The 26,512-nt window shown below is 45.6% G+C and overlaps 2 protein-coding genes across 2 annotated transcripts; one reads left to right on the top strand and one right to left on the bottom strand.

Annotated features, from left to right (window-relative positions):
* The first annotated feature begins 2,291 nt into the window (after positions 1-2,291).
* LOC131268870 (uncharacterized) lies at positions 2,292-15,490 on the top strand. Its single transcript, XM_058271158.1, has 5 exons — positions 2,292-3,129; positions 4,467-4,687; positions 9,557-9,677; positions 14,454-14,605; positions 14,684-15,490. Exons 1-5 carry the CDS (start codon positions 2,301-2,303, stop codon positions 15,488-15,490), a joined length of 2,130 nt encoding a protein of 709 aa, XP_058127141.1. The 5' UTR covers positions 2,292-2,300.
* A 4,531-nt stretch (positions 15,491-20,021) lies between these two features.
* LOC131268869 (pyrokinin-1 receptor-like) lies at positions 20,022-26,216 on the bottom strand. The gene is made up of 7 exons (XM_058271157.1): positions 26,030-26,216; positions 25,627-25,765; positions 25,078-25,189; positions 24,250-24,456; positions 23,775-24,174; positions 22,529-22,773; positions 20,022-20,588 (listed from the first exon to the last, which is right to left on the bottom strand). Exons 1-7 carry the CDS (start codon positions 26,094-26,096, stop codon positions 20,022-20,024), a joined length of 1,737 nt encoding a protein of 578 aa, XP_058127140.1. The 5' UTR covers positions 26,097-26,216.
* Positions 26,217-26,512: the final 296 nt, after the last annotated feature.

Below are 26,512 nucleotides of genomic sequence, written 5' to 3'. Positions count from 1 at the left end.
GACGTGTTTACCCCCGCCTTTCCCCGACACACCGTACCATTCCTGCTTTGGAATGCAAGGGACCGGGTTCACCGGGCGTCTATTTTTATGGCGGCGTTTTTCTTACCTTTGGTTCGTTTTCGTTATTGGGCTGCTTTTTTACTGTTCGGTCGAGGAATTTTCCCCACCGTTTTAGGCAGCTCGTTCACACTTTTCCATTTCATTTCTATTCCGGTACCGTCGCCCGTCGTTGGATGGATTTTTCTTTACGGTCCCGTCGGGTCGTAAAAGATTCCACCGTCCGCGGCGAAGGCTTTTCCACTATCTCCCCGGAGCCGGAAGGATGGCAACGCGTCGTAAAACGAAATGAACCTCCGACCGTTTATCCGCAGCCCGGGGGCGGGGGAGAGCGGAAGGAACGGGTTCGGCACTCGCTAGGCGATGGGCAATTTCGAGAGGACTTAACGGGCAGCGATCGATTATGGACCCGAAAGGGGTTCCCGGGGCGAACGGTCGATAAGGATCTGCGTCCAGAAACCGGGGCGCTTCTTTTCACTTACCGGAAGCCAAGCAGCTGGCTAAACTGTTTAAGTTCATCCCAGGCTTTTATCGGTCGGTTTACTCAGCCTCAGGTTGGTGCCGGTTTACCATTTTCCACCCGCCGTTTAACGTCGTGTGACTTTTCCCCGAATGTTTACTGATGTTAGATTTGGGTTTTCAGGAACTAACACTCGAGAGCCAGAGATTGCATCGCACTTAATAGACCCGAGCCGAAGGTAGGTTGCGTACCGGTTTCCCTTCTAACCCTTGTGGAAACTTGCTTCCAATACCAATCGCTTTCCGATGGCTGGCAACGTGTTGCTCCGGGTTACGCGGACATCGTGAAAAAGACAAATTGAGCGAAAACGGTGCTGGACCACTCGACCGAATCTGCACACCACCGTTCGAAGGAAATCGATCCTCAAAGGCTACCTCCTGCTAATCCACTAAAGCACCAACAGAGGGGGAGGACATCTTGTTTTCACTTTGCTGTGCGTTGTTTCAATTTTGTTCCACTTCAGCGTTGATAATTTCGTAAAATCCGAATTCGGTAGCATGTAGTCTGAAGTTGTTGTTCCCAGAGTTTGGAGTGGGCAGCTCGAGCTCGAGGTGGAGTTGCGTCGACTTCCTCCTGCTGAAGTTAGATGGGCCCCTTTGGACTACTCCACCGTGCGGGAGTCCCACTAGGGAAATTTCTCGTGGGGCCAGGATTTTGGTAAAATAATTTATTGTCCTTGAGCTCAAGTGGGTGTGAATTTCGGATGTCGTTACCGTCGCTTCCACCTCGAGTGCGACGACCCAGTCACTCTAATTGAGCCCGCCGCAATAGCGTCAAGCAGTTAACGAAGCTCCCCGAAGTCCGACACGACCCGCACGATGGCTCCTACACACGCCGTTCGTGCGGAAAGAATATGAGCCTCAAGCCTGATGTAGGAATGGCTCGCACGCGAAGACGGTGGCACAGGCACACACGGGCATGATGGCTTGGTGTCAAGTTATACTTTTATGGTGGCCACTTTGCTGCGGAATATTTCTTCCAGCCGACGGATTTCGCCAGCCTGCCAACGGGCGGTGAAAGGCACACCGGGGATATGGCGTTCGGGTTTATATGCGAACCTACTTCACCCTTATCAGCATCTCTTTCGAGACACTGTACCGCATCGAAGGAGGTACTGTTTGTACATCTGGTGTGCTGGACCGGCACAAGACCATAGAGTAATAAGAAGACGTGTAAAACCACAAGCAAGCTGTGGGCAGGCATGAAGTAAACAAAACTTAACAGTCCAATAAATATTTCAAATAATCACCATAAAGCGGGGGTCTTCTCCCTAATGGGATTCAGCAGGATTTTTTTCCAAAAAAGATACAAATATGCCAAGAGTGTGTATTACTGTAACTAACTAACAACTGATGTTATCTGTACCTATGTTCCTTTTTATCACAAATTTGTTGCAGGAGTTAAAAGCAGAGGATGTGAATGTATCTTGTACGAGGTAGCAAAGTCAATTGATCCTCGACAACGTCTTCCGTTGGCGTGTAGCTATAAAGAGAAGTGGTAGAAGTGAGAACTTTCCTTCGAAAAGTTTGACGAAACATAGAGCAAGTTGTTGTGCGAGATGTGGACTTCGATGAGCTCTGGCTATGTCCGAGCTCACGCCACAAGTGCGATGAGGAGAGAGCGGGATGCCCAGCTGCTGCTGTCGACGTTGGCGTCTATGATAGTCCCGTTCACCGATGGTGCGAGAAGGCTCGACAGGAACGTCACCACAGTTGCCAGCTCGATGCTGAACGCTACAGATGAGCTACTGCGGTTGCTACCAACCACCATGAATGGGAGTGAGAGCGATGGCCTGCCCGGAGGTTCCTACTCCGACGCCGACAATCTGACCGAGCTGTACGGACCCAAGCGGGACCCACTGTACGTGGTGATCCCGATCACGATCGTCTACCTGGTGATCTTCATAACCGGCGTGGTCGGTAACATTAGCACCTGCATCGTGATTGCGCGCAACCGGTCGATGCACACCGCCACCAACTACTACCTGTTCAGCCTGGCCATCTCGGACTTCCTGCTGCTGGTGTCGGGCGTGCCGCAGGAGATCTACTTCATCTGGAGCAAGTACCCGTACGTGTTCGGCGAGACGTTCTGCGTGCTGCGCGGCATTGCGGCGGAAACGTCCGCCAACGCGACGGTTCTCACGATCACGGCGTTCACCGTCGAGCGGTACGTGGCGATCTGTCACCCGTTTCTGTCGCACACGATGTCCAAGCTCAGCCGGGCAATCCGGTTCATCTTCGTCATCTGGCTGATAGCGATCGTGTCGGCGGTGCCGCAAGCGCTCCAGTTCGGCGTCACCAGCCAGGCCGGCATCGATCAGTGCGTGGTGAAGCGCATCATCATCCAGCACTCGTTCGAGCTGTCGACGTTCCTGTTCTTCTTCGCGCCGATGACACTCATCACCGTGCTGTACGCGCTCATCGGCCTCAAGCTGCGCTCCTCGACGCTGATGCAGCGCGATGGTACGCTCCAGAGGCGTAACAATGTGGCCGCTAGCTCGCGTCAGTCGTCCGCCACCAGTCAAGGCACCAGGCGAGTCCTCAAAATGCTTGGTAAGATCCTACTCCTTCCTCCGGTGTCTACTGGCCACGAATTATATACTCTAAAATCTCTTTTGCAACCATCTAGGAGTCAGTAGTAATCATCAAAAGGAAAGCTCGATTTTGGACACTGACTTCTCTATTATTATCTTCGACTCAGCCGTCGGTACTCAACCACAATGTATGGTTCTAACACAATTTACCACCGACCCAGAAAAGGTTTCGCCAATTCCTGGAACGCCCCATTGCTATTCAAACAGCTTATTCTCATTCCCCAAAGTATATACCAACATGCAACCGAACGCCCTTACTGGAAGTTGGCAACTTCTTGAACTTCTAGTGCCCGGCTGTGTCGACGTGGTTTGCCCTTCCAGGAAGGGCACTACGAATTCACCGACAATGGACCAAAATCGTGCCCAATGTCCATTATGCCTAATCCTACGATGAAAGCGAAACGTCAACACAGATATCCAAATTGAATCAACCGAAATCAAAACACTTCACCAAATACATCATACGTAGGGATTTTCTTCGCCTATTGAGTACCCTTCCAGAAGCGGAATAACTTTTTACATGGCCCTCGATAGGCATCTTTCTGTTTCCTCCTCGTCGTCGTTTTTCTTCGTCGAAGGGACAAACATTGGCAGACCGAAACCAAATCTGTCATGATAAAGTTTAATTACCATAGTGTGCCATTGTTGCGATGTGGCGTTTGGAATGTCGCTTTAATTGCCAATTAAGACATAGACAACAGCACTTCCAACTCGAAACGACCGAACGAGAGAGAGAGAGCTTGCCTACTTTGACTGCAGGGAAAGTCCAGGGACTGCTGCCGTACTTCCCAGCCATCGTTCAGCTATTGGCATACTTTGTAAAAGTCGGCAAATCGCAAATGGGCAGATCGCTTACACTGTGTACCGATAAGTTATAAAATAAATTTGTGCGATGACGAACCGGATGGGACGAGAAGCAGGGGTGGGCACGTGTTTCGGTACACTTAGAATGCATAAATTATTCATCACCGTCCGGGTTGCTGTTGTTGTTCTGGACTTGACTGGCGTCTGAGACTGTGTATCATTTGTGAGCGACTGTAGAAACGGCTGGCTGGGAAGCAATGGCAAGGAATATAAAATGTACAACTTAATGTCCTCCTCAGGAAAAGTGTACGCTACAAAGAGCTGGTGATAAACGATGATTTTGGCGAAAAAGTTCTACCGGACATTAAACCGTCTTGGCGACGTCCACGCTCCACGCTCTGGGCGGCTTTGCCTCCGTGCAGTTCTTCGGCGTGGGAAAGCTTCACCTAGCTGCCATTTGCTTATGCTTACTCCCTTCCCCCCATTCCGCAGTTGCCGTGGTCGTTGCGTTCTTCATCTGCTGGGCACCGTTCCACGCGCAGCGCCTCGTCTACATCTACGGCGTGGACAAGGACCACCAGCCGTCCGACCCGCTCATACTGCAGCTGTTCGTCGTGACGACCTACATCTCCGGCATCCTCTACTACCTGTCGACCTGCATTAACCCGCTGCTGTACAACATTATGAGCAACAAGTTCCGCCAGGCGTTCAAGGTACGTGTGCGCCACTCACCAGAGCATACCTTCACACCGCCCGTCTCACCACTCCGCCACCATCTGATCCACGTGTGTGTGTGTGTGTCTATGTCTAAGCATGTCTGTCCGCGTGCGTGTCCGCTGTCATAGGGGTTGCCCGGCATCTGAGAAACTCGTTTTTCTGCTTTTTAATATCTAGCTGAGATTACCACCAAGGGTTGTTTATCGAGCTGAGGCTCACGTTTCCGAGGGGAAAGGGCTTGCGCTCGGGGGAGCGAAGAAGGGGAGATGATGTTATGAGCTGCACGTATTTCCATAGCAATTAGATGTGAGTTCAAAACAGTTTAAACTGTCAACTCTACCCCCCATCCGTGGTCCATTGAAGCTGTTCGTGGACGTCCAGTCGTTGCTCTTTTTATTTGCAGGCGACTTCTGTGGTAGACTAAGCAATAGTTTGTTTCTTTTAGAGGCCTTCGATCGAATTCTTTTGCGAAACAAAGGTAGATATGTCACTCATGTCTAGAGTTATGTCACTCATATCTTTTTTATTGAAGAACCAAAAATTCGTCTGAAATGTCATCCATTTACAAGACAAATCGGAGAAACGTCATTTGTTCTCAGATCTCCTGAAGCTTCTCTAAATCCTAATTCTAGTTTAAATCAGATTAAAACATTCACCAAAGAGTTACATTTATGAATCTCGTCGAAAGATTCACAAGACCCATCTCTAGCTTTATCCCGCTTGGAGGACTGTCATGTTAGAATTATTTTATTTACAATTTGAGTCTTTAATAATGCTTCCACGTAGGCGACTACTGTTGCTAAACGCCCACGCTGCCGTCAGAAGTTTTAGGCGAGATTGCAATGCACCAATCGACTAAGGTTGGAATGGCAAAGGGTTGGCAGAGTTCTCATCACATCTTCGGCCGACATACATGTGGGAAGGGATGGGTTCATTAATTAGACAGCCAAATATTTGCAACTACTAGTAAGAAGAGAAAGGGTAAAAGGGCAACTTCTGCCGTCTGAAGCTTAGCTTTGCCGTTCGTGTCGTTCACCCACTCGGTGGAACGCTTCTTTTCGGCATGTCCTTCTGAAAATGGAAAAATGACACGGAACATTTTTACCAACGAAACATGCCCTCCTAAATTTAGGGGAAAGTGGGGTACGAATATGTTCAAAAGCGTTTATCTAATACATCCAATGAGTGAATTTCACGGCTCTTTTTCAAAATGTTATCAAACTTTAAATCATATAAAATTTCGCTACCATAGTTTAAGCAATACTAAATATAGAAATATTGCAATGAACTGTAAAGTAATCATTCACAACAATTAAAACTTTTAAAGAAAACTGAAAAGACAAAACCTGACACATTCAAACTGTTAAAACACATTAAAACTGTTATTATCTGTGTTACCATAACTTATATATGATTTAATTCATCTTATATTGAAGATACATGTATATACATAAAACTAATTTTCATTTGGTATGGACACTAATTTAAACACACTCCCTTGAAGTGACTAACTTTGCCTTGGACTTATACATGCTTAAAACATAGAACTCTGTAAACTGTTCTAATAAAACTATTAGTTACCTAATTTATGCCAATTTTGCCCACGTTTTTAAAAGGAAAATTTTGGTTTTAGTAACAGTGTGAGATGTTTGATAAATTAGTTATATCCTTTTTCGGTGAGAAATTGTTTCGTTCCGCGCATATTGCCTCCCTTTCCCTTACGCGCTTTGTTTTTTGTTTCACTCTCGCCAGGAATTTTTTTTTGAGTGATTGATTGGGACGCAACCGGCGATCATCGCATGCACCTGCGATGGTGCGGTTGTGTTGTTCCTTCCCGGGAGGGTTTTCCCAGGGTTTGTCTTCCACCAAAAAAAAAAACCCCGCTCTAATTCTTCGGAACCAAGGCAACGACAAACTTGCGCATTTTCCCTTTTGCGAAGCGGTTCTTTTATTTTCCACTTTCGCCTGATTAGCCTTCCCCGTATGCAATGAAGCCGCGGTCTATCCTCAAGGGTGCACTTCTTCTCACACCCCCTCCCCGTTTGGGTCACCCATCGACTACCGATCTATCACTTCAGACGAGGGGGGGAGGAAGAAAAACAATGTGAAAAAACAACCCGACAACCGGAAGGCAAATGGAGTGTGGAGCGTGTATGGGAAACTTTACTTTCGCGTACGCCGAAAATAAATTACACGTGTCAGCCCCAAACCGCACATTGCGCACGGATGCGGATAAAAAAAAAAGAAAAAGGAAAATAATGGAAAACACCGCGAAGGAAACCGAAAATGTTTTCTGGCGAGGAAAGGGAGGACCCATTTTCATTGGTATTGGAAAGTTTTTCTTCCTTTCGCTGCTGTCGTTCCGTTTTTGCCCGTTTTAATGCCCTCCACACGGTTTATCTATTCGGAATGGATGGTTTGGACGGACCCGTTCACGGTGGAAAGCGGGAAAATTCTTGGCATTCAACAGCGGCAACAGATTTATGCGGCTTAAAGCGTCGTAAGCAAACCGGGTTTCCGGCACCTGAGCCCAATTCGGACTCGGACCCGGCCGTCGTGTCCCGGTGTCCCTGCGGTGCGATTTTCCCGAAATCCATTTTTTCCGGCGTCGAAAAGCGTGCCCGTGCTTCGGCCAGCTTCGGGACACCGTGACCGCCATATAGAAGAACGCAAAGATACTGTCACAAAATATAGCAGCTGTCGGGCTATCAGCGAGGGCGTAAAATTCCCTCCCTGACGCAGCTTTTTCCACTCTCCTCTCCTCCCCCCCGCACGGTGGCCCGATTTTTCCACCCGAAGTTTGTCTGGGGGCGGAAAAATAAGCAAAATAACTACAACGAAATATGGGCATTGTTCGCAGGAGTTATTTGAACGTAACTAACTAATAAAAAAGCACACACACACACAGACAGCTATGCTTCACGGAATGCTGGAAACAGGTGGAAAGTTCTTGCCGCTTCGGCGAAAAAACCGTCGCCCATCGGTAACGCTCAATATTGCTCGTCCTCCTTCGATGCCTTCCGGCCGGGCGTAAATGATCAGACGGGCGGCTGCGATTCATAAATCCTATCTCGCAAGGATTTTTCCTTTCCCCCATTCCCCTCCACCTCCCACGCCAAGGGTGCCAAATGACGCCAAGGGCGGGAAAAGCGGCCGAAAGGCGCCTGCCAACAATAACAACGCGCGCCCGTGCGAAAGATGAAAGTACGTGTGAGTTCGCGTCGGCTTTTCCCCAGCGTTTTTCCCAACCCGCGAGGTCGTGATTGAAAAATCAAAACCCCCAATTGACGTGCGTGTGTGTTTTTTTTTGTTGCAAAACGAAATAAGCGAACGAAAGTCGTCTTTCCGACGAACGCTAAATATAAAACGCGACGCACCTTCTTTCCTAGGAGGTAGGAAAATATTGGAAGTCCTCTCGTACGTTGCTGGAAGATCAAGGGTATGACTAACTCTGTCGACCCTGACCGTCTCGATACGCCGATCGTGGAAGGACTGTGCCACGAAATGTGTGGTTTTTCCAGAAGGGTTAATACTTTTAATGGGAGCTGCTTGTTCCTTGGCGTTCTTTTTCGTTAGGTTTTCCAACGAATTTTGAGTTGACCCTCCTCCTCCGTGGAAAGTTTATGGGGCCATCTGCGCTTGTTAGGATTGACAAGGTTTTCCACTTGTGATTTGATGGTTATTTAAGCCTTAATTACAGGGAATGCCACAAATTTTGACTTATTGATAAAACCTACCACGATTGAAACATCTAAAACTTCTGTTTTTGGCAAAACGCATCGGTGGTGCTCTCTTAAAACTCAAAAGAAATCAAAACACCATCGATTAGTAAAGTTGTGGGACTTTATTCTTGTAAACGACACTCAACTTCCCAAAATCAAGGCAATAGCATATGTAATTTACCTATTTTGCCTCATTTGATTCCGTTCAACGAACGGGATTTATTGGCAGTATTCGTAAAGTTCATTTATTGTTTTGTTTGTCATGTTTTGTCAGTCAGTTGATAAAATTTGACTGTTATCTAACGCTTTAAAGCGTCAGTGGTGGCCTCTTAAAGCCGAAATAAATTAAAACACCATCGAATAGTTACGTTGTTGGACTTTATCGCTTTGTAGATGACACTCAACTTCCCGAAATCAAGGTAATAGCACACTTACCTTCATTTCATTGTCCAACTATACAACTTTCATTGTCCAACTACTTTAGAATCAGATTTAATCAGATATATCAGAAAATTATTGACAATATAAATAAATAAAATAATTACATGGTGTACATGAAAAAATGGGTAAAGAATACATGCATAACAGTACAATGTAGTATCTATGTGTAAATCAATCATTATTAGAGCCTAACTATCTAAAACAAGTATGGTTAACTCTGCTATTATCTTGTTTTAGTGTAGAGACGAAACTAGATGCATTAGAGATAAAACATTATGTAAGATGGCAAAACGGGATGCCTTATGTAAAAGCATTGATACACTAATTGCAAAAACATGATACTCAGAGACAATAACACCTGCTTTTCCATTTTAATTCAAATTAAATATATGTTCAGCGGTTTTGTTAAATGTTTGTTTGTGTGATTTCGTCCGATCCCTTTGATGCCGTTTAAACGTAATTACCCCTACAGCTTATGACATAAACCACATCCTCTAGCCCTTTGATTAGCTCATCCTGCAAACTATGTATGTGTATCTGTGTGTGTGTGTGTGTGTGTGAGTGTACTTGTCCCTGTCTATCAACTCCGGTCTGTAGCCTGCCGCAACCACGCCTCGCACACACCCATGCCACCACGCTTGGTCTCCCGTCTGGTCTCACCTGGTCATTTAAGACGATTCATTTACAGTCCATTTTATTTAGGAGACGCTGGCCAACTGCTGTCAAATCGCGCGTCAATCAAATAGTGCGGAGCGATCATACCGAATACTGCCCCGCCGCGAACGCCGTTCTGCTGCAAACAAGGAATCCTCCGACGTCTCAGGTAGGTGCTCTAGGCCCCCCCCATGACCCCGCAAACCCCCCGCCCTCCCGTTCTAGGTTTGCCGAAAAGAAGCCCACTGCGATGACATTTGATATGGGCCTGGCGTTGGTGTTGACACTAACATACACGGTGCGGTTGCCCTCCAATGTCATGAAGTCGAGATATGTCGATTTTGCGAAACCATGTCCTAGCTACCTCAACTTCGGTTGAAAATTCGCGGAACAGTTTATTTTAAACGGAGCGATTAACTAACATTATTTCAAATGAAATCTCCTGCTGAAGCAGATAGTGTGTGCATATGCCTAACAGTAAATTCCCGGTGATAGAAATTGCAGAGATCAAGAGAATGTATCTGGAATGGCCTTATCTATACCTGTTGACTCAAACGATTTCCAGAATGACGTTTTAGCCTGTTGTTTTTAGCTGCTTCCAGCAATCAAAACTGTTGCGTCGTTCAGAGACAGAGAAGATAGATATTTTATTGCGGCTTATGATACTAGTAAACCCTGTGCTTGAACTGTAAATGTATTCTATAATCAAACATGTTTGATTTAAACTCGGAAGAAGTGAAACACAAACATTGGATTATATTTCGTTTACTTTCTAATTTTTTTTATGTTCTGGGTTTACTTTTACTCAGTTAATGTCCTTCCGCTTGTACCTGAACATCTACATTAGATGTTACGTCTTGAGTTATTGGTGATCTTTGTTTAGATCTTCTTCTGTGGGAGTTTAACTTAAACCAGATAACGCTTACTTTTGTTTACAATTTTATAAATCGCTCAATCCAAAATGGATTTATGGAAGAAAGCGTCTGGACTCATTTAAATCGGCGCGCCGAAAACGCTTACCTCTAACTGGGAATCGTTTCCTTCTAACCAATTGGATGTAACAGCGCCTTAAGGCGGTTGTCAGGGACGTCTGGTAGAACCTAATGACGGGTGGCAGCCGGCCTACTTTAGGAGCTGTTCATGGAAAGCAATGGTAATCAGTGTGTGTGTGTGTTTTTCTTTCGTTCCATGTATCTCCACAGGTACATGTGCGATAAGGTCCCTGAGTAGGACGCGTCAAGGATGTCTTAGCACTGTTAGATGTAAGAAGATTAACACGTGGCGGGCAAGAGAAGCTTGTCATTTGCTTCAGGCGACCTTCTCCAAACGATTTCCCCTTCGGGAGGGGTACTTGCTGTTGTTGAATGGGCAATCAGTTCGTTGTTTGTAACCTTTTTTTCTTTTGCTATCGCATCGCCACACACGCACACACATTACATCCCTTTTCTCGAAATGGAATGCAAATCAACAAGCTGCGACCAACTTAACGCAAACGATATTATCGTTCCACATTATGGCGTGGAGGAATGCGTCGGGTTCGCTTTCATGGCCACTTTCCCCGAACCAATTCAATTCCAGCTGAAACCCAATTGCAGTATAATTTATAGAGCGGAGATGCACGATGTAGCACCCTACCCTAACCTAACCGCACGTTCAAACGGGGCTTCGGGGGAGGTTTTCCTTCTTATTTTGATCGGCTGAAGACCTGCATGGATGTGTTTTTCTGTTTCGTTATTTGCTGCTGCTTGCGTAACACACTGCGTCGTCGCCGGTTTCGGTTTATGCAAGCAGGCCTGCATAATGGATTGGATACTTGAGTGGGATTAATAATCTTTACCCCGTCTCCCACGAAAAAGCGGCGACTTCCGCTTCCGCTCCGGAATGTTTTTTGGTGTTCCTTCGAGCTGTTTGCTTTGCGCGGCCCCGGGGCGGAATGAGGCTGTCGAAGGCTGTTTATCTTTGATTTGGACTGTGGGTGTATTTGATGCGCGCGTGTGTGTGTGTGTTGATGTGGAGAGCTACATTACTACAGGCCAGGGGTTGGCAAAGTCCGCCCTGTCAGCTGATTTTTTTTCCGGTCCGTAAGAAAGTTTTAGTACTTCATACAAAAACCCATCTTAAATTTTATCGGATTTGTTTGTTGTCACAATGTCAGTTTTATGCTTTCCCAAAAATGGAAATTAAACGAGATGGTTTTGAACACCACAAGAGAATTTCTCCTAAAGTTTTTAATATACTTTTTCTATCGTGGTTGAATAATTGCTCGTGCTAAAATCTACTAGTCGCATGAGTATCGTCCAAAATCCGGAGGTAAAACCTAGTTTACTTTGCATCCAAAATAGCTACAAACAAGAAATACAGTGTAAATACTCATTACGATGCAAACTAAGACTCGCAACATTGAAAACTTCGCGTAGCTGAGGTAAACTAGCGAAACGAATGCATTTTGAAATAATTTGAGTAGAGAATTAATTTCAAGTACAATTAAAGATGTTAATTAACAGTACAACGAACCAAAATGTATTTGTTGAAAACGATCAAAATCAACGAAAAGAAGTATGAAAATGTTTAAAAAAGTTTAATGGTGAAATTTCTTATATTTTATCTTAATCCACTTTTTAATGTAATTAAACTATTTTATAAATTGATACTCTATTCAAAAGGGTTAAGTATTAGTTTTGAAAACATTAAATCATCATTTGCGGTATCTTTCAAATCATTTGACCCTTTTTGGGAAATGTAATACCGACCCCTGCCTTAGACGGCTGCCAGAAGCGCCTTCGAAGAGTTCAATTTTTGTGCGTACTGCCCATTCATGCGTGGAGTCGTCTGATTTGCGGTTGTGGGAGGTGTGAGGGAGTGTGTGGTGGTGGTTTGCCGGTGGCTGTTTCGGTGCGTTGCAGGATACGCCTGCATCCGGCAGTGTTTGCCAGATAAACAAACGAGGCGATTGTACCGAAATCGTCCTTCAGCCATATACCATCCAAAATATCCATGCGTGTATATGTTTGTCTCTGTGTACCGTCCTTACTGCGAAGGGAACGTATGAACGCACCCGTTGGGTGCAAATGGATTTGTTTATGTTTGATTTCGGGTACGAGCCGGTTTCTTCTTGCGAACTTTTTTGTATCTGTGTTTGTAAGTTTTAGCTGCAACTCCAAGCAAACGGTTCGATGCGTGAGTGCGTGTCCTAAAAATTGAAAAACGAAACTTTTACGGACGCACGATGGTACGTGCCATCCCCGCTTTCCAACCCGAAGAAACGCACGGTGGAAATGCGTCAGTTCTAGTGTTGTGCTTAATGAATCTTTTGGCGAGATTCATTCATATGAATCTTTTACCTAAGATTCATTCAGATGGATTCATGAATCTTTGCGGATTCGAATATTCAAAGCTTAATGAATTTTTCGAAACCTTAATGAATCTTCATGAATCTTTCATGGTTCTGTCATGAATCTCCCCGATTCTGTCATAGGCGTGGACAATGAGACCAAAAAAAAAAAAAAAAAAAAGGTGGTCCCTCAACCGACTTTTGGTTGGTGACTTTACACCATTTGGTGTGTCTTTGGGATTCATGAATCTCGCGGCGAAAGATTCATGAATCCCTTATCAGGCAGAGATTCATTCAGATTCATGAATCTGAATCCGATTTACACAACTCTAGTCAGTTCTTCAACGACTTTTCTCGCTCCGACGGCTCGGCCTTGGGTGTCTCGTAACCGAAATTGGCAATTTAGTTTCAACTGGTAAATCAAACCGTTTCAACATTTTCCAGCAAGTGGAACGTTTTGTGGAAAACGGGCTCGCTCGCATGCCACGGTTGATTTGGAAAAGTCATGTTCCGGCACCCGAAAGTTAATGCCAGCGAAACAAAGCCCCGATACAAGTGGGCAGTAAATTGTTGGAAGCTATTTTTGGAACACAGTGATGGGCCAAACAAAAAGTCGATCTCATAGTGTTTTGATTTTCGCTCAATATTCTTCTTCCAATCCAAGTAGATACAGAATGCGACGAAGAATCCTTGCTCACCTTTTCTATCAATGATTGTTGGTTCTAACAGATAGTGTTATATACGGGAATTAATTTGCAAGTTGATTGTTTTTATCAACCATTTTAAACTTATCTTTCAGTTCGTTCTTTGCTTCAAAGGAAATATAACAATTAGAAAATCTTAATTTAACTCTTGTTTGGTACTTAAAATGTTATAAAATTATTAAACAACTTAAAACCTTCAATGGCTCGATGTAACTTAAGCTAACCTGCATGACAGTACTTAGTGCATCTGTTTTGCAACTAGAATGGTTATAAATAAACGCTTTGAATTCAGATAAATGTGGTAAGAAGAATCAGTTTGCTTAGTAAAAAGAAAAGATCAGAATGAGGAAAACGATTTTAATCAAAGGAGTCAAAAATACTGAAATGACAAGTACTCGTGAAAATACTGTGTTTTGAAAAGTAATAAAGGCTGAGGAATTGCTCTCTTCTTTTGTCATTACTTTCACCATTAGTTGTTTCTTTCTGATGCTTCACAGTATAAGTTTAGATTTGTTGTCAGATATATTACCATCTTGTCACTCAATCCTGAATCCTGTTTTGAATTTACCTTCAATTCGCCACGTGTCCAGTTGTTTCGTATGTTAACAACCTGCTTGACCAATGGGAAATTCGTGTCGAGTTTGGAAACATATGTTTCGATACGTGTTGATCTGTCAAACATATTGAAGTGGTTTGATTTATTGTCTATTTGATACAAAACAACTTTTTTGTGTGTGTTATAGAACGCTATAGCCTTCCATGGTAATTATTGCAGACATTCTGGGTAAAAGCATCAACTGTCACACCATACCGTCTAAGAGTTCTCTACGTTAGTTCTTATCTTTTGGTCTGTTTTTCTTTCTTTTTTCCGCATGAAATTTCATCTCTAACCAACGCTCCGAAACCGAAGGCAATTCCATCCGGGACGAAAGCCTGTACTCGTCCTCTACTCAGAAACAATCCTTCGACTCTATAACGCTATCCCGAGGCCATTCGCTCAAGCGTCCGCCATCGACGTCCGGTGGGCACGGTGGGGCAACGGAGGGCATGCTGTTCGCTCCGGTCGCACTTGGCAGCTTCTACCAACACCACAGCCACAGCCTGCACTACCACCATCACCATCACCACGACGGACCGCAGCAGCAGCAGCAGCAGGTGTTTGGGTGGGGCGGAGTGGCGGAGACGGCGGCGTTAGTCCCTGAGTGTGTGGTGGAGGGAGGGAGCGTGTTGGTTGGGGCTTCCCGCCACGGTCGCTCCGAGCTGGACCTCTACACGCAGGACCGCGAGCTGCAGCTGAACATCTTCTCGGGCACGTCCGGAGGACCGCCGGGCGTCGGTGGAGGAACGCTAGGACACGGTGTAGCTGGAGGGGGCGGCAGTGAGGCACCGGGCGAGTCGCAACAGCTGGCGCGCATCAGCATCCAGGTGAACCGGGTGAATCGCGACGAAGGCGAGGGACTCACACCGGAGGTAGCACCGGGCGGGCGAAGCTCACGTCACGCACGGAGGCCGGATTCACTGAGACTTCTGTGCCGGCAACCGAGGGGGCAGGACGGTCGGGTGGAGATATTTGTCCGCAGCCGGCAACGCCAGCGGCAGCGGGGCCGTGTGCGGTTGCTGCGATTCTTCCAGCAGGTGCGCCAGCTCCGGCAAGGTGGACCTCCGCTGGATGGGAAGGAGCTGGCGTCACCGGGGGCAGCGGCGGTGGTACACTTCTTCGGACCGATCCGGCCGATAGCGGAGCTCGAGGGTGAGGCGTCGACAGCGTCGTCGGTGTCGGCGGAGCGTGCCGACGATGGTGTAGGTGTTAGCTGTGGGAGCAGCATTGCTCGCGGCAGGTACTACGGATATCCGAACACGGACTGTGCCACCGTGTCCACCACCCTCGAGGACGATCTCGACGCGTACATGCGGGAGATAAAGCTACGCGAAACGACCATCCGCTAGACGCACGAGGACTGCTGAGCACGGTTGACCTGCGAACGACTTCCTACTACCAAGACTTCGTGTACCTCTCCTGCCGGGCGTACTCTGCAGGACACAGGACACTCTTCACATAAATCACACGACATCTAATCGACGATCGGGAGCCGTCATCGTTCGGAACGTCGTCGACAATGTACTGCGGGCACGTATCTCAACCGGCCGTATCAAACCCACAGAGCTGTTGAGTGTTATCTCCGCACTGACAACCAATCTGGCCCTAGGGTAGACCTGATGCCGCTCCATAGAAATGGACTTTTTTGTGCTCCTGGCGTGTGACAGAAAGCAAAGAAACGGAGGAGATCCAGAATGTCCACGGACTTGCTCTGTCGCTTTCGTCGCAACAATCGCACAACAAACCAGTCAAACGGACCAGTCTCGTTAGCTACTAAGATAGAGGTCAAATTTGTGCGTGTGTACGAGTGTGTAAGTGTGCGTGTGAAGCACACGCTTTAACTACAGCGTTTCTCGCCGTTCAGTGCCAAACGCCGCAGGATTTTATCAGCCGTCCGCACTCGATTGCGTCAACGAGCTTTTAACTAGCTGTCGTATTTGTCATTTTTCATGCGGCTCTACTTCAGTTAGTTAACACCCTGCTAGCCTCACTCCTCTACGTATCGATACGCGAGCAAATCACAGGATTATCGGTGATGTAAACAAACACATGCGATCTTTCTGTTACGTTCACACTTTAATGATTTGTTTCGGCCGTGCATTAGGTAAGTACGATAAGTAGGTTTTGTTTACTAGTTTCGCAAAGATGGGAAAAGCAAGAGGACACCAAAAAAACAGCCGGCAACAGGCGAATTGAGTAAAAGCGATAGAAAGCACCGTCAGGGTGTCAAAACGTTATTCGCCAAGCCGATCTCGCTTCACTTCACGCTTCACACCACAATTTCGATTCGTTCAACCCGGACCTCGAACCGAAATGGTCATAAAGCCTTTTGTTACCGATATCAAATCGATGCGTCGAGGAGGAAGAATGGGAAGAAGTAAAGTAGTAGATAGTTTTGTTATTTAAGCGCTAGCGTGTCCAGTTTATCACAGTTGTCGTCCTTCACACATTGACCGTATGGATCCTTCAGGAGACTGACAGACCAAATGCGAAAGAGATTCGATTAAATTCATCGATGAACATAATGAATCGCTGTCGATCATTGCAGTGACTGCCATTGCGGTTGACGTGTGAATCCTTCAACTATCGCATTACAAAATGACAAATGGGACAGTTTGTTGGAGCTTGGTTATGTGCTAATTATATTATGCGCTTCATTTGATAAAGAGTTCAGATAGTTAATAAAAACAAGAAGCGTTTTTAAATGCGTGCGGCAACGCTGGCATTAAACACCGAGAAATGCTGCATGGCTTGTGCGAAACGTGTGTACTAGGTTCTGGTTAACAGCCGGAGTACGGAGTAGTGTGTAAAATAAGCTAACTGTATCTTGAAATAATGTGAAGGATGTTCGAACCCTGAGGACGCAATTTTGCAACCGCTTTGATATATTGCCAATCAATACCCTAAAAGGAACTTTTCCGGTGTTGTGAAACATCTCCACATCCTAAAGCATCATTTGAAGATATCCCGCTGAAAGAGCTGATAATGAAAAATACAACTTTTATCTACACGTCTTACGTTGTTGTAGATACCGTTTAGGCTGAGTTGAGTCTATGAAGACGTGTCCAGTGCACGGCCGGGTTGTGAAGATGTTGAATCAACGTGAATGCAGCTGTGATGACCCGATTCGCAGTCCCTGTGGATGGGGCTGCTGAAAAAGACTTACGACGGCCAGGATTTATTGGAGATAAAAACTCTCGAATTAGGACGCAAAGGTGTAGCTGTAATGACCATAGAGTAATTTACCTCTGTTCAATGTGCAACGTCATTTCCGACACAGGGTAAAGAAGTTTGCTGCATTCGTTAGAAAGGCTTTAAAGATGATGTTAGAATTAATAAACGGAGAAAAACTGCTTGCAGAACGACAGAGTGTGGAGCCGCGACCTACGAGTGTGAAGTAGTAGTTGTTGGGCAGGACAGCGAACTTTGCGAAAGAAAAATAGTTGATCATAGGTGATCGTCGTGAAAGCGAAAATCGACCAATTCTACGATAGCTAAATGTAAACTTAAATCGCATGAAAGGTACATGCTCCGCGTACGATGTTCTATGTGTAACGTTCTATATATCTTTATTAGTAAAACAGTAATGAAGCTGTTTGCACAGCTGAATCCATTTGGCGGAAGTAGTTGAATATTGTTTTAGTAAATACAACGACACATCTGTAGGTATATATGTATGTATATGTATGAATGTAAATATTGTAATCAACCGACTGCACTTCCCCCACCGCTCCCGCGTACCCCTTTTCCGCACCAGTGCGACTTGGTCGTTTTGCTTCAACAGCAAATTGAAACTCTCGTTGTTTGTGTCGATATCACAAGATGTGCGTACTTCGCTCTATGCAAACATTCTGACGGATTAAAATCGTTCTATCTCACCCGGTTTTTGGTAGGGGTTTCTCTAAAGCATTCAGGTCGTTACCGCTTGGGGCTCGATTTTGTTTTCAATAGGAACAATACACTTAGAGTGATCACATGCGATCTGGTTTTCCGTTTGTTAGTAGTTCACTAAAATACCCGCATCGAAAGCTTACCGATACAATCCTAGCATTTTGTGGAACCTTTCCATTGGACTACTCTTCTCTTCTCTCTCCTTCTCTCTCCCTCTCTTTTGGAGTACACTGCGTTCGATTCCTGCATAATGCCATCCCCATTTTGCTAAATGTTGTAGGTAATATCTTTTGTTTTTCTTTAAAAATATAAAAAGGGTATAAAGAGCTTTGCCTTTTCAGCACCTAATTATAGCTGTGTTGGGTGTATTTGTAATATTCAATTTATTTCATGAAACTACTGTCCAGTTTCTATTGAGCCACTTGCGAGTTCTTCACTTTCAGCACCATAAATACTGGTTTTAGTAACTATGGGTATTAACTATAAAATGTTCGAGTAGTAAGCAGTTCTATAGTTTGATGTATTCGGTTTGAGAGGCTACTAATATGGTTTTGAGTTGCGGATTCTTCGATATTTTTCCAGGTATCCGAAATATATCTTCTAAGTTTACTTAAGCCAATATCCTCCAAATCGTATTTTTCCCTAATGAAGATCATGAAATAGAAAAAATAGAATAAAATAAAAACCCATAAAAGTACTCAGTTCTAAATCGTCAATAAACGACCATATTCATGTTTACAAAAATTGCAGCTCCCACTGATTAGTTATATTATTTAGGTGGGATTTGCAGTTTTTACCTTTCGAGTCCACTTTATAAGTGTTGCTTTAAATTTCTAACAAATTTTTGCTGAATCGACAAGGTTGTCACAAATTTAAATTCTAGAAAGTTTAGATCACCTTGTTTCTCCATTTCAGGCCATTATTGGTCCTTTTTCTTCTCTTTCGAGAACGTTTTCCCTTGACATACCAGGCGCTTTTCCTGAAATTTGAACTTGTATTTCACGAAAACGCAGAAACTATAATCTAACTAATTGTAGTATGTGTATGTGTTCAATTATCCGCATAAAAATTTCGTAATGGATAGCTTTTCAAAATGTATGTTTGAGCTTTTCACTCCGGGCTCTATAGAAGCTGGACGCAGCGTGTATCGAATGTGTTATATCTACGGGTTTTAAAAGAGCTGGTCTTGGGGTATCCCCACGCCAATGTTTCCGTCACTAAAACTATCACTATCATTGCTGTGTACCACGTTTTTAAGTTATAGCACCATTTGAATCAGCGGTGTGCAAATGCGCACGAAAGCTTCCGCTCCACTTCGGCTCCGAAATCGGTAAATGTACGAAAAATAGTTGATTAATTTTGTTTGTTTTGCCCCGTGGCGTGCCGGCGTAGTTTATCTTTGGTTTGGTTTGTTATCGGAAAAATGTGTGTGCGTGTGTATGTGACGGGTTAGTTGTGTATTATTTATCTAAGAGTTTGAAATATTGCTTCATCGCAGCAAAGCGCAAGAACGAAACCACGCGCGGGTTCGTTTCCATAAATAGCCAGCACAGGAACCGGAAGCCGTAGGATGGTTGCAATAAAACACACGCACCCACACACCCGTACGCACGGTTTGTAAAACGCTCCAGGAACGGACAGTTCGACAAACCGCTTCAGAACGTTTTCGAAGGAGCTAGAGCTTTCGTTCGAGCTTGTAAAGCTTTCGAGCCCGATCAAAGGTTGGAGTTTCTTTCCCGTTATCATCTCAACTGAACCTCGATAATCGTAAATCTCGATTGTTGACAAACGGCTTGCCGGAGAGTGTGTGTATATTTCAACCAAACTGCGCCCGATTCGTGTGCCTTCAAATTGATCTAGGTTTTTGCGTGTATAAATATTGCTAGCCATTCGCTTCCGGCAACAAAATGGCCGAACTTTTCGGGGCGGGGGGTGGGATGCCTGCTGATGCTGTACGAGTTGCGAGCTTTTGTCCGGAGCTTGCGGAACTTATGGAGCGCCATCATTGTCTTCAGATGCTTCGAGCGTGGACGGCTTGGTGCGGGAAAGCTCCGACTCTGGCGCTGGCGGAGGTGGAGGCCGGCCCGGGACGGTGTGGTGCACCTGGAGCGAGTGGAAGTCGTACCGGCAGATGTAGGTGGCCGGCCCGAACCGACAGTGCCGCTCCGGGCGTTCGTTCCGCCCGGTCAAGCATAAATCCGTCGGCCGGACTGGCATGCCTTCGGTCGGCTCGTTACCGGGTTCGATGCCGGATTGCGGTCGGTCGACACCCGGCTCGAACTCGGACGATCGGAGCCTACCGGGTTCCGGGTCCGGTGACACCACCGTTGCGGTTTCCTCCCCCCGGCTCGAGCGCCCCGAAAACTGCCCGGCCCGGGGACACTCCGACGACGACAACGAGGGCCGGCCACGCACACCGACAACGCTCACGCTGGCAACGAGGCGCTGCGTCGAGCAGGAATTATTTGCACCCGAATGCAGCGAAACATTCCTAAAAAACAGATCCGTTCTTAGTGGGTGGCTCGGTGGGAGGTTGTAGTAATTGGCCAGCATTTCCTATACCAAACAACAACGACAACGGCAGGTTTGGAAGCGGGAAGCGGGGCCGGGTGGTGGGGGAGAGGGAAGCGGGGTTTGCATTGTCGTAGTCCGATGTCGACAGATGGTCGAAAGATGACTCGCATGTGACGTGCGGGAACCGGAAACCAACCAACACACACACGCAAGCGGGGACATATGAGAGGGTGAGGTGCGCGCCCGGAGACACGTGAAATGGAACAAAGAAAGAAAAGAAAGAGAGAGAAACTGTGTGAGCGAGAAAGAGAGAGATAGAGTGATAGAAAGCGGGGGAAAGAAAATTAGGAAGAGCAAAAGAGAGAGAGAGAGAGGTAGAAAGAGGGAGAGAAAGAAACCCAATACACCGTTTTCGGATCCATCTTAGGCTGCTGTCTCAAGACACATTCCAACGTCTTTAGTGATGCATTTTCTAAACAAATTTAAAATATTCAGATAAACCTAACCGCACAGGAAACGTTTTTATGTTAGACATCAGAAAAATAAACAAGAGAGCAGTCGGTTAGCCACCACCATTTTTCAAGTCAATAAAATGTTTGCTAATATTGTAGTTAAATTTTGAATTATTCGGAATAAATTTTGCTATAGAATGCATTTCAACCATTTATATAAGCTTCTCCTTGAGATTTGTTTTAGAAAGCATTTTCTTCTTCGCGCAATGAAGATATGCAATCGTTTTCCAATTGTTTGCACATATTCTGCGATTGTGTTGTGCTTTTTGGTAAAGAATTAAGATAAGTAAAAGTGCATAATTACTATACTCAACTGATTGCTGAACATCTATAATTTAATTTAAAATGCTCTTGTAGAACGTCAGCTTTGTGCTCCATGTTCCATGTTATATGCTTGTCTTAAAAAAATGTTAATACCGACGCGATAGCGAAAAGATGGATATAATTCATAGAAAAATGGTACGAAGTGTTATAATGCACCAAAAATGTTAAAATGTCAATCATAATTGTTAAGTTAAAAACACACTGATAAGAAAATGTTGTCATACATCCAACCAACGTTTACTTGGTTCAACTGAGTTCGACAACACCGGTTTATATGGAGAATATATTGGAAAGATCACTTTAAAAGTTTGTCTCACGAATAAAGCAAACGTAAACACGTCGAATGTCCCGTTAAACTTAAAAAAAGAACCACCTTATCCTGAGTACGTCACAGATTACCACCTGAAGACAGTTTTAAACTCGAGAAAATCCCGATAGTGTATTTTTACACTTCATCTGCAAATGTTTAAGATTGATGATCGGTTTGTTTTGGTTTGTATTTCATGCAGCTGACGTTTCAAACACCAAAACGATTAGAGATACCCGCTATTGAAGTTAACGATCTGTCACCCAAGTTTAACAGTATCCTAATGAGGTTTAACAACAAGTTCTCGATGTTTAAGGGTGCGTTCAACACGTTTAGACAACACAGTTATGGTGGTTGTTTGATTGTTCTCTTGGTTTGACACACTTTCCTTAAAAATATCTTGCTAACAATCTATCCAATACTGTCGGAATGATCTGAGTATTGTTAAACAAGAACAGAAAATAATTTGTAAAAGTGTTCATAAATACATATTCGAACAGTGGATGTTCAAATGGAGGCGGAAACAGTGTAAGCTTCGTTGGTGGGTCTGTCCATTTCCAATTAGAACGGTACGCCTGGCCTTCCTGGCCTATTTTCAAAACAGTCTTTTATTTTATTTTATTTTATTTGCAGATTTAACGACACCGCACGCTTTTAAGGTGTAGGCTTTTGCGTACGGTGACCAGAATGTGCATATTTTATCGCAGCAAACCCATTTGCGGGCGTTGGTTTTAGTCGAACAGGTGGTGGGGGGGGAGGTTAATAAATTGTGCAACACAACGAGGAGACACTACTGAAAGAGGGGGACGGGGGTGTGCATGAGAGGGGCATGAGCATACACACTGGTGCACCGGCTTCCCCTCGTCCCTTACCTGGAACGCCGCACGAAACTTGTGGCTCATGATGTTGTACAGCACCGGGTTGATGCAGGTCGAGACGAAGTACAGTATGCCGGACGTGTACGTTAGCAGGTCGAAGGCCCGGCGCACGGTGGCGTCCTGGTTGTGCTCGTTGGCGTACACCGCCATCAGGCGCTGGGCGTGGAACGGGGCCCAGCAGAGAAAGAATGCAATCACGACGGCCACTGCACGAACGGTAAATGACAGCGAAAGTGACGCTGAGGTGATGCATATGACTACCACAACTCCCGGAAGGGATGTCAAAACGAACTGGCAGATCTTACAGCTCTGGCGGAGGAGCAATATAACGAATGGCATACTCCCTTCCCGAAGTTCTTTTAACCAATGATTCATGCACCTTACAAAGAGTTAGTATTCAAGATAATATCCAAACACTGGCTGAATTACAGTAGACTCCCAGTTATCCGAGAATGTTCTTCGCTTGTTTGATGTTCAGTTTAATAAGTGACGGTGAGGCAAGATGCACCGCCATAGTTTTGGTTGGGTTGAGCAGTTTATAGGTGTACTAAGGTACTAAATAAATGGCACGACTCTATTTAAAGACATTCATCAGATGAAAAACAGGATAAAGCCAATTAATTTAGCTTCCTTGGTTTATATCAGAACCATTGTTGAAATGAATATACAATGTTATAATTAATCTACAAGTTAACTTGTTTACTTTTCAAACAAAATCAGCTCAAGTCAATTGAAATGCTGCAGTGACAACTTGCAAATGTCAAACTTTCGATATACCATACTGAATTTATATGATGTCACTTGCAACAAAACGAATTTTCATTTTGAGTTAGAAACAAATGTCACTAATGTTTTTTTAGAAGTTCACCAAAAAGATGAAAAAATTGGATTTCATATGAAATAACTCAAAAGCAAGCGATAAACTTCAAACTAAGAACGATTCCATTTTTTGTTTTGAAACTTAATACCGTGGATAATTGGGAGTTCACTGTAGTTATTTTCAGCCTTCCTTAAACGGAGTGCAATATAACAATTAAATAATGGAGGAAAGGTAAGAAAATTAAGGCAATAAATCTAAACTGATATGTTGCTTTGAGCCGTTCGAGCGTCAAAACGACTAATTTCTTAGGCAGCTGTCAAACGAACTCTGTAGTAAAAGTTGCTGGCATACTTGTACCTTGTTACGGGCTTCACTGTACGACCTTACCTAACATTTTTACCACATGGCGCGTGCTGTTGTACGCCGTGCGGTTGGAGTAGTTGATTCGACCGTCGTCGGACTCGCCCGAGGGTTGCGCCTCGATGGGAGCGTGAGCCTTGGGGATGGTGACGTCAGCGGGGGCTCCACCACTGAAGGACCCATGGGCACGCCGTGTCTGTGCCCTCCGGAAGTATCGCTTCTGTCCGCCTAGGAGACCCCGACGCTCAGGTGTGGAGGCCTCCGAGGTTCCACCGGGCGATAAGGGAGTCGGCTGGATGGCTTCCGTGGGCTTCGGATCTGCCATCGAGTTCGTCAGAGCGCTCTCGCTGCAATGACCCGGCGATTCCGTCCGCTCGCCGTGCAGCGTAACGATTGTCCGTTGCGAGCGTCGCTTCCGCACGCTATGCTGTAGGAGGAGGGGCGAGAAGAATACGGCTACTAACACACTTTACTACACCTTCGACGGAAAGTTCGGGCTCACCCTCAAGCGCACGCTGGAGCCCCACTGGGAACTGCTGCGGACCAGCTTCGAGCGGCGCAGCTGCAGCCAGATGAGCAGGTACAGCACGGTGATGATGCTCATCGGAAGCATGAAGACGACCACGGTCGAGATGAAGAACAGCGACTTGCCCTGCTCGTGACGGACGGTGCACGTTTTGTACTCCTGCTCGATGTGCACCGACAGTGCCTGGTCGAGTAGAGCAATAGAATCACAAAGCTCAATTCAGGTAAAGAAAGCTGTTTACAAATTGTAGAAACACAACAGACTGTATCACAAAAGAAACACCATCTAGTCGAGTACCTTTCTTTAGGCTAAATACACAGTTTGAGGGTTTAAAGTAAGTCATTATTTCCAGAAAAGCTAAATAAAGAAACACAAACGAAGTCAATACAAGATAACGAAAGTTTAATGATTATACCGAAGAGTTAAAGAAACCATTTCAAGGGAGAGTCATGTTGATAAAAAAATAGACATGTTGATTACAAAGCACAGGAAATGGAACAATGAGAAGAACGCGAAAACGAGGGGAAGTAGATTTATATCGTGCTAGACGATCAGAAAGAGTGTAGTGTATGTATTATAAGTTAAGAGAAGCAGAGAGAGCTAGCAGAGAAGAAAAGCTACAAAACTAGACAACATTTACCACAAGAGTAGCTTAACATTAGTACAACATATTTCGAAAATCAAAAGTGTAGTATACTAGAGGGAAAATTACCACGAAAGATACTAAAATAATTGAAAAAATATCTAGAATTTTTTCCTGGAAATTGTAAAAGGAATTGTAGAAGGGTTCTTTCTCTGTCCTACCTGCGGAATTGCCAAGCTCAGCGCAATCAGCCAGATGGCCAGCACAAACCGGACCGCCCGTGACAGCCTCGATAGGGTGTGCGAAAGAAACGGCTTGCAAATCGCAATGTATCTGTGGAGTAAATGAGCAGAGGGACACGCTTGTTAGTGGTTCGCTTCGCGGTGCAATGAGATTCGAGCGTTTTTAAGAGCAGTTATGAAGCACCCGTGGGTTTTACGTATGACTACTCGTGCCGCATTCAATTGGAGGGTATGGATAATTTTTTTACAAACCACTGGGCGCCTCCACCATGGAGCTCACTACAAAGTACTGGGCGCCTCCACCATGGAGCTCACTACAAAGTACTGGGCGCCTCCACCATGAAGCACATTACAAACCACTGGGCGCCTCCACCATGAAGCACACTACAAACTACCAGGCGTCTCCATAAGTATGCTCTTTTACAAAGCACCAGGCGCCTCCATGCGGTGCACTATATTTGTTATCTTTTCGTAGTTGTTTCTCAGAATCAAATTTTCCTTACCACATCATGCAATCGGGGACCTTACCTCTCCACGGTGAACGCCGTTATTGTCAGCACGGTCGCATTGGCGCCCGTTTCGGCGAAAAAGTTCGTCATGATGCAGACGCGCACGCTGAACGGGTACGGGTACCGGTACCAGAAGCAATAGATCTCTTGTGGAACACCTAACACCACCGCAGCGGCATATAAAAAAAGATAATTTATTTTCAAAACAGCGTGTGTTTGTGTATTTAAGGTTTGTTTGTTTATACAGCTTCGACGATCCGAATGATGTGAGATTAAGGGTAGGAGCTGATGTCGAGCAGGACAGTCTACACTGAAGAAGCTGGGAAGTGGGTTTGAACAGACCTGATTGCGGTTCTAATGGAGTTAGAAGATGGACAGCCCTCGGGCTCATTAGAGTCGGTTTGTTAGCTGCCTCCGCTCACCTGTCACCAGCAGCAGCAGGTCCGAGACGGCCAGGCTGAACAGGTAGTAGTTGGTGGCGGTGTGCATGGACTTGTTGCGCGCTATCACCACGCAGGTGATGACGTTGCCGAGCACACCGACCACCAGGATGGTGGAGTAGATGACGGTGAGCGGCACGACGATCCACAGCGTATCGCGGATGCCCAACGCCAGCATCTTGACGCCTCCTCCTGCGCCGAGCGTTCCGTTTCCACCCGGCAGGTCCGTCTCCAGCCCGAAGCTGGCGTTGAGGGCGATGTCCGCTTCCGCCCCGGACCAGAGCGTCGTGTTGTACGAGCCGGTACCACCACTCATCTCCCGACCTTCCTCCGCCAGCGTCACTCCCGATCCCACTCGCCACCCGAACTCCTCGGCCGATCCATTGGCGGGGTCGAACCAGCCCTTCAAAAGGCTCAAGCGGCTAAAGAAGGCTACCATTGGCAACATCGCCCCGGGTTGATCAC

The sequence above is a fragment of the Anopheles coustani genome, chromosome X, assembly GCF_943734705.1.
Source record: "Anopheles coustani chromosome X, idAnoCousDA_361_x.2, whole genome shotgun sequence".
Classification (NCBI taxonomy): Eukaryota; Metazoa; Arthropoda; class Insecta; order Diptera; family Culicidae; genus Anopheles; species Anopheles coustani.
This window is presented reverse-complemented; position numbering and strand designations above follow the sequence as displayed.